The 12,894-nt window shown below is 48.2% G+C and overlaps 1 protein-coding gene across 2 annotated transcripts in view; it reads right to left on the bottom strand.

The window, feature by feature from the left end:
- Positions 1–12,894, bottom strand: part of ERN1 (endoplasmic reticulum to nucleus signaling 1) — an 83,005-nt gene that overhangs the window by 35,893 nt on the left and 34,218 nt on the right. For both annotated transcript variants that reach the window (XM_025279831.3, XM_025279832.3), the window contains exon 3: positions 643–676. In XM_025279831.3, coding sequence (XP_025135616.1) covers positions 643–676 — 34 coding nt within the window. The remainder of the gene's footprint in view (positions 1–642; positions 677–12,894) is intronic.

Below are 12,894 nucleotides of genomic sequence, written 5' to 3'. Positions count from 1 at the left end.
GAACAAATGTGTCTTTGGTGTTCCACAAATATTTATTTTTAGGAGGCAATAAAAGCAGACACTGAAAGCTTGACATGAAAAAGAAGCTGCCAAGGGGATGGGTCAGTTTCTCATCAGCTGCTTCTCAGGAAGCAGGTTCAAGGTGCTCTTTTGTGATGCTAACCTGCTAACCACTGAATGATGACTAGTCACGCAGAAACCCCTGGCTGAATCTTTTCTCTCCCCAGTTTAGAGCATCATTTGAGGCTCTTAAAGATGCCAACCAAACTTTTACTCCAACACACACACTCTAATAACAAGTCATTTTCTTGTCTCCTCTCCACAGTTTTGCACAGTGAATGGGGCAGAGATCCAAAGATGCCTGGGCCCTTTTGAGGACTTTGGAAGCTTAAGCTCAAAACTCACCTTAAATTACATCTCAAAGAAGCCTTTTTAACTCCCCTGTCTCCCCACCTTGCCCATCAAGGAACTGACCACCCTTTTCCCAACACAGGCTTCTTTCAAAGTACCCATGAGTCATTTGTTCTTATTCTACTTAATATTAATATCGACGTATACATGTGCTCCCAGCAACTAGGTTCATAAACAGAGTAAAACAGAAAATGAATCAAAGGGAAGTGTGCAGCAAATCAGAACACTTACTCTTCCACGTGTGTTGGAACCTGCAGGACTGGATCTGTGCAAAAGAACAACAAAGGCATTGTCAGATTCTAAAATGTCAAGATTTCTAGAGTTCCTAGGACCAGCTCACAAGATGGACCAATAAATTTATCTACACGAGAAAACGTAGGTGAAGGCACTTTAGAAAACTCACACAAAAACACAAATGCAGGCTCTTGGGAACGGGGCTGGGTGGGGCGGGGGCGGTGGGGGGAGCTTCCCTGGTGGCTCAGCGGTAAAGAATCCACCTGCAATACAGGAGATGCAGGTTCAAGCCCTGGGTCGGGAAGATCCCCTGGAGGAGAGCATGGCAACCCACTTGAGTATTATTGCTGGGATAATCCCATGGACAGAGGAGCCTGGTGAGCTACAGTCCATGGGGTTACACAAGAGTTGGACACAACTTAATGACTAAGTACACACACATGCACACACGCATGCACACACATACGCACACACGCATCACGCGTGCAAGCTCTTAGGCCCGTTGCTGAGATTGGAGAGGGGGCTGAGGGCAGGATGGAACTGTCCTCAGGAAACATGCCTGTGACTTGGAGGCTGGACGTATCAGGACGCACAGTGACAGGCCATGGTGGACAGTGGGTCCCAGTGTCACGATCTGACACAGTAAGGCCTTCTACACCCAACCATCTCTGGGTCAAATACCTGGCGTGGTGCTAGATATTTCCATTGGGAAAGCAAAACTGTGGCTTAAGAAGCAGTTTTGCCGTTGATGAGAATTTGACTGGCTGGAAAATGGATACATCCCTTTGGGGTAGCAATATGATGACTTTAGAGCCTTTGAGTGTTCATTCTTCTAGATCCCCTTTGATCCATTAATTCCATGTCTATAAAGTCTGGTTTAAAAACGACACAAAGGAAATAAAATGCTTTCTGTACAAAGATCTTCACAGTAGCATCACAGATGACCTAACTGTTCAGAGATGTGGTTAAATTATGGAATGTCCACTTGGCAGAAAATTAAGACTTCTAAAGTCGCTCAGTAATTTCCAACTCTTTGCAACCCCATGGACTGCAGCCTGCCAGGCTCCCCGGTCCGTATAATTCTCCAGACAAGAACACTGGAGAGGGTAGCCATTCCCTTCTCCATGGGATCTTCCCAATCCAGAAATCGAACCCAGGTCTCCTGAATTGCAGGGAGATTCTTAAAGCTTCTAAAAGGGCTTATAAAGTTTTATAACTATATATGTTCAGGAGAAAAAAATAACATTGTACCTAGAGTATTAATGCAGCTGAGAAAACAAAAAAAAACACCTATGTGTGTTAAAAAAAAAAATGAGATGGAAAGGTAAAAAAAAGTGCTAAATTGTAAGTTACCTTTGTTGAAAATATAAATGACTTCCCCACCTTTTCCACTTTACCCCAAATTTCTACAAAAGTAGGCATTACCTTTGAAATAGCAAACACAGTTTTTCCTTCAAGTCATTTTAATATTGAGTTGGCTGAAAAGATTGTTCAGATTTGTCCACTTGATGGTACAGAAAAACCTGAATGAACTGTCTGGCCAACCCAATATTTGCTGTCATCTGAGTGACAGAATTTCTCCTGGGCACAGATCACAAGGACAATCCAGAGTCCACGGGGTGGATGGAGGCCACTGACCCAGCAGTACCGTAACAGAGCTGAAATCCCAGGCAAGAGACTACACAGCAATGAGGTGTTTCCAGCCACTGGGACCCCACAGGCTATAAGCCATGCTGCCCACAAAACTTCAAAGCTAGGGTCGAGGACAGCAAATGCTATGATGTGACTCTGGATACAGGCTCTGCTTATGTTGACAGACAGCTGTCTAATTCCCCAGGTCAGCTGGGATTCTCAGATGAAGGAAACCCTTTCAAGCCTTATCGTGTGTTGACTTTGCTTTGCAGGCCCAGCTCCCACATGAAGGCGGACCGGTGTTCACAACAACAGAGGCGCACACACCACATGTGGTCTGTGGGCAGCAAACAAACAATTCATTAAAACCAAGAGCATTTCAGGAAACAGGAGGAACTTTCGGTTGGCGAGCACATGGTGATCGTCCCCATTAATCACCTCTCGGTACACTCTCACAAACAGACTGATGCAAGACACAGGAAATGAGGGTGCCTAGCCCTCACCCTCCTGAAACAGACAAGCGCCTCCAATGCAGCCCAGAAGCTGAGCGCACCAGGGAGAGCGAGAAGGCACATTTCCAAGAAAATACAGCAGGAGGAAGGCGTCCTTTTGATTCGCTCCGGCCACTTAAAGGTGCCACAGATCAACAGAGGTGAAGAGGACACTACCAAATCCTAGCTGTTCACCAAAAACAAGACGTGGACACTGAGGGGGTTTCAATGCCTGTTCCTGAGCTTATCTGTGCTGGTCGGTGTTTACTCACTCTCGGGGTCTCCTCCTCCACTGTGGGTTTTCCTGGTTCTCTAGAGCTTATCCAGCTTATCTGACACGGAGGCCTCAGGTCCCAAAGTGTGTCCCGCACCAGAGAGGCTCCAGTTAAGACACAGGCCGCTGGAAGGAGCCAGGGAAGGGCGGGTGGACACCTACAGCAGGGTTGAGGAGCCACGCTTTCTCCTAGGCTTAAGGGGACATGACCTCCAAGAGGGGCTCCTTCTCATTCACTCATAAAATAGGGCCCCTGGAATAAACATCTGCAGAGCTGCATGCATGTCACAGCAAGCAGATGTGGAACAATGACCCATTCTGCATATTTTTCTTCTTAAAGAATCATTTGAATCTAAGGTTTCCTTTCAAATACTACAGGAAATTGGAGGATAATTACAATATTGTGATGGTTTTTGCCATACATTAATATGAATCAGCCATAGGTATATATGTGTCCCCTCCATCCCGAACCACTTCCCTGGTGGTCCAGTGGTTAAGACTCTGCATTCCCAATGCAAGGGGGCACCGGTTCGATCCCTGGTCAGGGAACTAAGATCACACAAGCCACATGATGTGGCCAAAATAAATAAATTAATAATAATAATAAAAAAACACAAGGGAAGGAAACATAAGACCAAAAAATGGCAGCCTGTTGATAAATGTTTAAAGATAGAATTGACAACGCTGGCCTGTCATTTCTCTTTATCTCTGCTTGAAATTTTCCATATTAGAAAAGGTTAAAGGATAAAAATATTTGAAAAGCCAGCATAATAAAAGGAAAAAGCATCAGCTGAAAATGTGCCATGGAAGCCCAACATGAAAAGGAGTTGTTTTGGATTTAATAATGAGAACTGGACTTAGGCAAGATTCTTGCTCTTAAAAAAAAAAAGTCACCTTCATGTGAAAGGAAACAGTGGCCTAACCCTAAGGCTATAAACAAACACTGCTACAAAATAAGCCTCTCTATCTATATGGAAACCGATAAGGACGAAAGCCATCTCACCAAGCTGTTTTACTTTCAGAAAGGGCAGGAAAAAAAAAAAGAGTTACTTAACCAATGTAAAAATGGGTGTTATTCAAGGGAAAGGTAAAGATATCAGAAGAGGGGGAGAAAAAAAGCTGAAATCAGTGTTTGGTCTCCAAGATCAAGACAGAAACAGATCTGCCCACTTCTCCCCTGGGAGTGGCCACTGGACTCGGCTCCCCTGGCGGGTCCATTTCAGGCCTGATTTACTCCGGAAGAAACCTGGCGAGGTGCGGTGACATGCATGGCTCCTGTTCTGTGCTGATGGAATCCTCCTTTTCAACCCGAGGCAGAAATGACCCAAGATAGACGTAAACATGTTTATTTCCAAAAGAAGTGAGTTTTCATCTTTCCAAGAATACCTTTTTCACCATCCTCTCCCGAACCTCCTACCTTCTCCCCTGCACTGGGCCCTGACTGCACACTGGACTCTGCTCCCTTCTTGAGCCCCGGGCCTCGAGGTCTCTGTCCATCAGCACCCACAGCTCTACTCTTCCAGCTGCTTCACCACCCTGCGGGCGATCCCACGTGCCTGCTGCTGCCCCCGCCGTGGGGTTCGACCCTCCCCTCCCCCAGACTCTCCACTTCCTGGCTCTGCGGCCCTGCAATACTGCCCGATTTTTCACTCATCTCTCTCTCCCCCTCTCTCCCATCTACTCCTCTCCCCTCTCCCTCCCTCTTCTTACTCCAACAGGGAAGAACTTTTCCTGGCTCTCATCTCAGTTCTCTCTGAGAGCACACCCATCTCTGTAGCTTCAACCATAATCACAACAAGGGAATTCTAGGTCCCCGTCTCTCAAACTCTTCTTTCTGGACCCACTGGACATTTCCATCATCTTCCGCCAGCACCTCAACCACCACTTGCCCAAATCACACCCTCCATCATTCTCTCCAGACTGGCTTGGCTACCTTGTTCTTCTAGGAGACAGGCAGCCCTCAGACCACACTGCTGACGCTCATTTCCCCTGCAGAACCTGCCATCGGACGTCAGACTCTCTGGTCTATTTCATCACTCTTTTTCCTACTTCCAGCATCTTTTCAGCATCACTGGAACCCCTTGTCTTTCAAGAGCTCCCTTTTCTCCTAATCTGTGTGCCCTTTGGGATCAGAAAAACCTAGGATTAAATCCAAGCTCTGCCACTCACCAGCCAAGTGACCTTGGCAAAGTTACTTAGCCTCTCTGAGCCTCAGTTTCCTTGTCAGTAAAGAAAAAAATAAAGAGATAGAGATAATAACACCAAACTCGAGGGGCAACTTTATGTTGATTAAATAAGGTTAAATATATCTTAAGATTGTAAGTCAGTGCCTTGACATAGAAGAGTGATGCTTCGAAGACATAAATCAGATAATGCCTCTTTGCCACTCACAATCCACTGACGGGTATTTTGTTGCCCAGTAGAGGCCAATGTTCCCCCAGCGAACATCTGTGAATCCACGCAACCCCACCCTCCCACACCCACCCTGGCAGTCTCCCGTGATTTCTTCCTTACTCTATTCCAGCCATGCTGGAATACAGGCTACTCCTGGACTACTGCCAAGTCTACACCTGCCTTGGGGCCTTTGCGTATACTCTTCCCTGTGCCAAGGTCTTGCATCAAATGTCACCATCTCAGAGAGGCCTTCCGTGACCACTTCCTACCCGCCCCAGGATCCCCTACTCTCTTCCCTGCTTGATTTTTCTCCATGACACTGACCACCTCTGAACTGCTATGTATTTTACTTTTTAAATGTCTGACTCTGGTCACTATAAGATCCGTGGAGGCTGGGATTTATCTTCTGCAGTTTGCCAACAAAGGTCCATATAGTCAAAGCTATGGTTTTTCCAGTAGTCATGTACAGATGTGAGAGTTGGACCATAAGGAAGGTTGAGCACTGAAGAATTTATGCATTCAAACTGTGGTGCTGGAGAGTTCTCTTGATAGCCCCTTGGACAGCAAGGCGATCTGACCAATCCTAAAGGAAATCATCCCTCAATACTCACTGGAAGGACTGATGTTGAAGCTCCAATACTTTGGCCACCTGATGCAAAGAACTGACTCATTGGAAAAGACTCTGATGCTGGGAAAGGTTGGGGGCAAGAGGAGAAGGGGATGACAGAGGATGAGATGGTTGGATGGCATCGCTCATGACTCAATGGACATTAGTTTGAGCAAACTCCAGGAGATGGTGAAGGACAGGGAAGCCTGGCGCACTGCAGTCCATGTGGCCGCAAAGAGTGGGACACGACTTAGCGACTGAACAACAATACACCCCCGACATCCTGGGTACTTTCCAAGTACTTCCCTGGGTACTTCTTAACCACTAGTACAGTGGTTAAGAATTTGCCTTCCAACACGGGGAACACAGGTTTGATCCCTGTGTTGGGGAACTAAGATCCCATATGCCATGGAGAAGCTAAGCCCAAAAGCCACAACGAAGAGCCCATGAGCCACAACAAACACCCAGCACAGCCAAAAAAAAAAAATAGTGCCTGGCACATGAGAGGTGTTCAATATATTTACTGACTGAAACAATCAACAAATATTAGTTTCCTTCCTACTTCTACTCTTGCCCTGCCTGTATATCCATCGCTGACCATTCTATAATCCATCAACCCTCCACCCAGAATCCACTGGGCAATCCCCTCTCCTCCTCCTCTTCTGAGCACTGCTGAAGAAAACACCATAATCACTTGTGGAGATAGCAGAATGTAACCCTGGCCAGCTGGGCCCCGAGTCATAGGAGATATGTTTATCTACTTCCTGTTCTGTTCCTCACAGCTGGTGTTTCAGACTTTCACGCCTTGCCTCCAGGCCCCTTCCTCTCTGTACATGACTCCCCTCTCTGTGGCACAGGGGAACTCAGAAACTTCCTGCCCCTCGTCCTCCAGGTTTGCCAACCCCACGCTACCCTGCATATTTCTATAAAAGGACACGCTTTCACCTTCACGTTCACAAATACTTCACACTCACACATCTAGAACCCCCAGTATTCTGTCTCCCAGGGGTCTTCAAGTCCTTCCGGATAACTCCTTCCTCTGCCTGTAAGCATGCCAAACTCTCCTTTGCACCTTTCCTAAATGCGTCCATTTGAGCCTTTTTGGTTGTGTTATTTGGCTACACCACACAGCTTGTGGGATTTAGTTCCCAGATCAGGGACTGAACCCATGCTCTTGGCAGCGAGATCTCGGAGCCCTAATGCTGGAATTCCCTCCAGTGGCAATTGAAATGCGTCACAGCAAAGGCCCCCAACTCAGCTGGGCAGACACTTTCTTGAAAGGAAAGCAGTGCAATCTAACGCCGAAGCTACTAGGGCTCAACACTTGTGGAGACTGCTGTGTTTCTCTTAAAGCCTAAAACTTTAGCTTCCATGTCCTGAGAGCTGACTGTGTGCCCAGGGCCCCTCAGCACATGGGGGAACCACAGGCCTTCAGCACTCAAGGCTCTGCAAAACCTGGGCCTAATTCTTCTCCATCGCAACTCTTTCCAGAACCCAGCCCGTGCCTTCCTGTCTGTCTCTGAGGTCACCATCACTGGCCCCAGCTCCGTCCACCTCTGCCCGGCCTGCAAATGCCCCTTTCTCCAGGAAATCAGAAACTGAGTGCCCGCTGCACTTGGCGCTTAGCACATTTCTCAGGCGACAGGTACTTAATTGCATGTGGCCTCTCTGGTTCTCAAAGATCTGGGGGCTGGATTGAATTCTAAGAACTCTGTAGGGCAGGGACCATCTATTTTGTTTCTTGAGAAATACACATGGGAAAGTGCCTGGGGCTTATGACAGTTCAGTGAATAATCACAACGTGCACTCCTGTGTAACTGCTGCCCGGGTCTTTGCTCCCCTCCTACTCAGCAGGTAAAGCTGTCTGCAGAATGTAAGGAAGTCGATAATTTAAGATATCCAATATTGCACATGGAATGCAGTCACTCAGATAAGTTTATCTTAATGAGAAGGGCTTTTCCACACAGAAACCTACATGATAAAAGCAAAAAAGAGCTGCCCAGGTGTAGCTCTGTTTCTTCACTCACACTTAAATTATTTAAATTTATGGGAAAAAAATGATATGGCGTTTGCTTCCAAATGATGGAGATGGGGGAGCAGACTGTCATGTGTGAGTTGTCACTGAAGCTGGATATCTGAGGCTTTCATACTATTCTCTTTACTTTTGCATATGTTGAAGTTTTTCTAAAATGAAAAAAAAAATTTAAGAAGAGAAGCTAAAAAAAAAAAAAGAGAGCTATTTAAGGAATACCTTTCTGGGAGGGGAGTGGAAGGGTGAGGGGGTAGGGTAGGATGTGGCGGGGAGGGTCTGCAAAGAAAGACCTGTTCTTCCTGCCCACCCTCAGCTGTAGCATGAACCTTGACAGCCTGATCCTATAATGTCCCAGGGCTGGAGGTGAGAAGAGAAGCCCAGGGGAGGAGCATGAAGGACCCTGTCAGCACCATTTCAGCTTCCCTCAACACAGAAAAATCTCTCCGGTGAAGTCAGTCACCATTTGAGTTAACTGCTTCAGACCAGAGTTTGGGGCAGATGGCCTCTCTCTGCAGGTGACTCTGGGCCGACTCACTCTCACGTGGGAAGAAATCAGATCACTTTGATTACAGAGGCTGCAAGAACAGGCTGCCCATCTGACTGGAGCTCGAGGAGCCCTATGGGATCCTTCCTCGTCCCTAGATGAGCGCCAATATTTCTGGAACACATTGCTTCTCCGGTGGAATGTAGGTGGGTGTGGGCTTTACTGCCCTGCTCCTTCTCACCCTCTTTCCAAAGCACCACCTCCCCGCTGCCCTGACGCAGCCTGCATTTAAAACCAGCCCCAGAGCTTCCCTGGTGGTCCAGTGGTTAAGAATCTGCCTTGCAAAGCAGGGGACTCGGGTTCGGTTCCAGGTCGTGACTAAGGTTCCCACACACCTCAGAGCAACTACGAGCCCACACGCTCTGGAGCCCGAGAGCCGCAGGTAGAGTCCAGGCACCGAAAGGAAGGATTCCATGTGACCTAACTGAGACCCTGCGCGTGGCAGCTAGGCACAGATGCAGCTGAATAAATATCAAAGACAAAAAACAGCCTCAGGACCTCCCTGGTGGCTCATTGGTTAAGAGTCCGCCTTGCGATGCCACAGACGTGGGCTTGATCCTTGTCAAGGAACTAAGATCCCACATGCTGCAAGGCAACTAAGCCCTCCAGCCACAACTAGAGGGCCTGCATGCTGCACCTAGAGTCTGTGAACTATAACAACAAGAGCAGAAATCCCACATTTGATGCAAGAGAGATCCCCCATGCTGCAACTAAGGCCTGATGCAGCCAAACAAATAAGTAAATATTAAAAGACACAAACCAGCCTCCTCTCTGACTGGAAGACCTCTCCAGGTGCAAGTAAGACGTCTTGTTGGCTAGAAACTCTGCAAACCAGACCCTTCTCAGTGCACCTCTAGCAGTGACCAGAAATGCCCTGGGCTGGCCCTCCTGAAAGGGATTAAGGACTGAAAGGCCACAGATGAAGCCCCAGCTGCTCTATGCTCCCTGGAAGCCTCCCCGTATACCCAGTCTTTGAGTGCCTCCTTCCTTCTAGGAGAAAACGGGAAAGGGTGGACGGTAGGCAGGGAGACTGTGGAGAAGAAAGGGGTGAAAGCTTGGGATGTGGTGTGGTGGGCACTAGGAGGAAGCAGCTGGAGGCGTTTGAGAAGAAGAGAAACGTGGTACAAGACTCTGAAGGCAGGTGAAGACAGGCAGGCACCAGGGGACAAAAGGGGATGTGAGAGAGGAGGAGGAAGCACAAAGGGAGGGTAGCCAGGGGGATGTCCCTGGTGGCCCAGTGGTCAGGGCTCTGCATTTCCAGCGCAGAGCTGAGAGGCTTCAATCCCTGATTGGGGAACTAAGATTTCATATGTCATGTGGTGCAGCCAAAAAAGCAACAGCAAGAAGAAAACAAATAAAGAAAAAACCAATGGGTAGTGGGAAGGCAATGTAACCCCAGTAAGACGGTCTGAGACAGTTTGGGGGTGGGGTGGGGAAAGGAGGGGTGGTCAGAACCAAACAGGAGGGAAAAAAAACATCAACAGGACTTAGTCCCAATCAGAAAAATGAAGTGAAAAAATGGAATGAGTTTAAGAGGACATGGAGATTTTAATCCCAATTGACAGTGAAGCTAGCTTGGTTAGTCTGCATGCAAAAAGCTGCCATTCCCTCAAGAAAATGCTTAAGGGTCTAATACCCTTTTTTTTTAAATAAAAATTATTGGTAGAAACAAGGTCATTCACCACTCCCGCACCTTAACTCAAAACTTAAGTCTCCTCAATATGGTCCATGCACTCAAGTGAACCAATTAGGGACTCCTTCTCCCCAACGGCGGCTCATTTCCTTCCTCCAGAGGGAAGGAACTTGGGTAATCTGTGCCCTAAACTCCCATGAAAGTTGTCAGGTCCAAGTTGTAGGGCAGCAAGTCTAAAAGTTTCCTCAAGGTTCAGCTTTCATGACAAGAGCGTTTTAAAATAGATCTCTGCTCAGAAGCTCTTAAAATCCACAGTGAAATTCCAAATTTTATCAGAACTAGGGGGAGGATGTCATAAGCTTGCTTTCAGGGTAATCTCTACAAGGGGTTTCCCTGGTGGCTCAGCAGTAAAGAACCCACCTGCCAGAGCAGGAGACTTGGGTTTGAACCCTGGGTCAGGAAGCTCCCCTGGAGAAGGGAATGGCAACCCTCCCCCATATTCTTGTCTGGAGAATCCCATGGACAGAGGAGCCTGGCGGGCTACAGTCCACAGGGTCACAAAAGAGTCAGATATGACTTAGCAACCAAATGACGACAATCTCTGCAAGTCACCAAATGTCATGTTTGATGAAGAGAATCCTGTAGAAATACCAACATAATCTGAAAAACCAGCCATGGTACCAAAGGCTGTCAAATTCTAAGGTCTCACTCATCCTTGCCTTGGCGGAAGTAACTCAGGCCGAAAAACATACCCTGCTACAACCAACCGTGAAGGAATTCAAGCTATAACCAACTGTGAAGGAGGACAAGACGACTTAGTGCTTGGGACTCTGCCCCAGTGCCTCTCAGGATGTCACTAACTTCACAGAGTTCAATTCTGGAGCGATGAGAGTGTTCACCCAAAGGCAAGTAAGAGGATGGTAAATAAGTCACAGCCAAAACTGGCCTTTTATCCTGAGCTTCAGTATTCACAACTGTATTCCGAAACACACCAAGCAACGCTGCAGAGAATGCCCGTGGGAGCTGAAATCTATGCTACTGTGTGTGACGATCGCTATTTTTTTTTTTTTTGGCCATGCTGCATAGCATGTGGGATCTTAGTTTCTCAAGCAAGGATTGAATCTGAGTCCCCTGCAATGGAAACAGAGTCTTAACCGCTGGACCACCAGGGACGTCCCATGACCACTATTTCCAAGAGCCCTTCCATGCCATGAGACATATTGCTCTGAGGCAAACCCCAGGCCTGTGGGAGGGACGTGAATGGGGGCAGATACGCGAGGCTGTGCACCAGCTGGTGCTCACTGAAGCTGGGTGATGGGTACAAGAGTGTTCATTAGATCATCATCTCTTTGTCTGTGTATGTTTAGACTCTCTTGATAAAAAGCAAAACACTCAAAAAAAGAAAATACTTTTTCAAGAGACTCAAAAGCAGAAAGGCTTCTCTCTCAGCCCCTCTCAGAAACTTAATTTTTATCCTCCAAAACAATGGAGAACAAATAAACACTTTTCTGTGCTTGGGCAATTAGGGAAAGGCAGTGATGGCATATCTTAAGCCTAGAAAATTCCGTAAGAGAAAATAGATTAGAATTACTAATAAAACATCGCCCCCTTTCCCAACCTCCCTTCTCTTGAGTGTCACACAGAGTTTTCTCTCAAGCCTCTGAGGGTGGCTTGCTGACACTCCAGGGGAACACAAACCCTGCCTGAAGAACAGGAGAGAAAACCAACTGCAGAAAGTCATGAAAAGCCACGTGCAGCTCAAGATCAGAAACTGGAACTGGAAACTTCCATGACGGATCCTGGGGAGGCAAAGCCCGCCTCGCCCGCTTCTCCCTGGGGCCTGAGCCGGCACTGGGTGTCTTAGAAGTTTACTGAGACCCCCTCCTTCAAGGAGTTAGAAATCCACTAGGAGGACAAACATAGCCAAAAGTTCACAGGAAGCAGGAAGTGCCGGTACAGAGGCTTCAGTGAGCTCCTCTGGCGCCTGATGAGGGAGGGGTTCACCCTGCACAGCAGTCCAGGAGGTGAGCTGTGAAGGGGTCTTAATGGATGGAAGGGGGCCTGGGCAACACTGCGGGCTGCTGGTGGGGAGAGGCCATAAGCAAAGGCCCCGTGTCTCCAAGAGCTGGTGGCAACGGGCAGCCAAGGCTGGAGAGGTGGGTGACAGCCCGACTGTGAAGGGGCTGACAGACGTGATCAGGAGCTTCGACCTCACCCTGGGGCCCGGTGCTTCTCCAGCTGACTGTGGGGAAGGGCCAACTGTTGAGAAGTCCAACCCCCAGGAATGAGGCTTCCGCTCCCTTTGGTACTTCTCTCCTCATGGGTGAGGAACATGGGTGGGCAGACCACACGCGGAGTAGCACCGTGATGGACAACACCTAGAGCGACGCCTTTCAGCAGGGGTGCAGCGTGGTCTGGGCAGTCGTTTCAGAGGGTGTGTCCACCAGCCGTGTGCTGGGTGATGGGGAGCGTGAGGCGGGCAGCGGGGATGGTGGTCAGCAAGCTGCTGCATGGATCCAGGAAGTGCACGTTGAGAGCTGGGCTAAGACACTGGCAAGGGGGACCAGGAGGAGGGGTCAGGTTTGGGAGACCCTCCGTGAGTCCACGTGGCGGGACTGGTGACCAAGGAGCAGAGCATCGCT

The sequence above is a fragment of the Bubalus bubalis genome, chromosome 3 (assembly GCF_019923935.1).
Source record: "Bubalus bubalis isolate 160015118507 breed Murrah chromosome 3, NDDB_SH_1, whole genome shotgun sequence".
Taxonomy (NCBI): Eukaryota; Metazoa; Chordata; class Mammalia; order Artiodactyla; family Bovidae; genus Bubalus; species Bubalus bubalis.
Note: the sequence above shows the minus strand (reverse complement) of the source record. Positions and strands in the feature narration are given on the sequence as shown.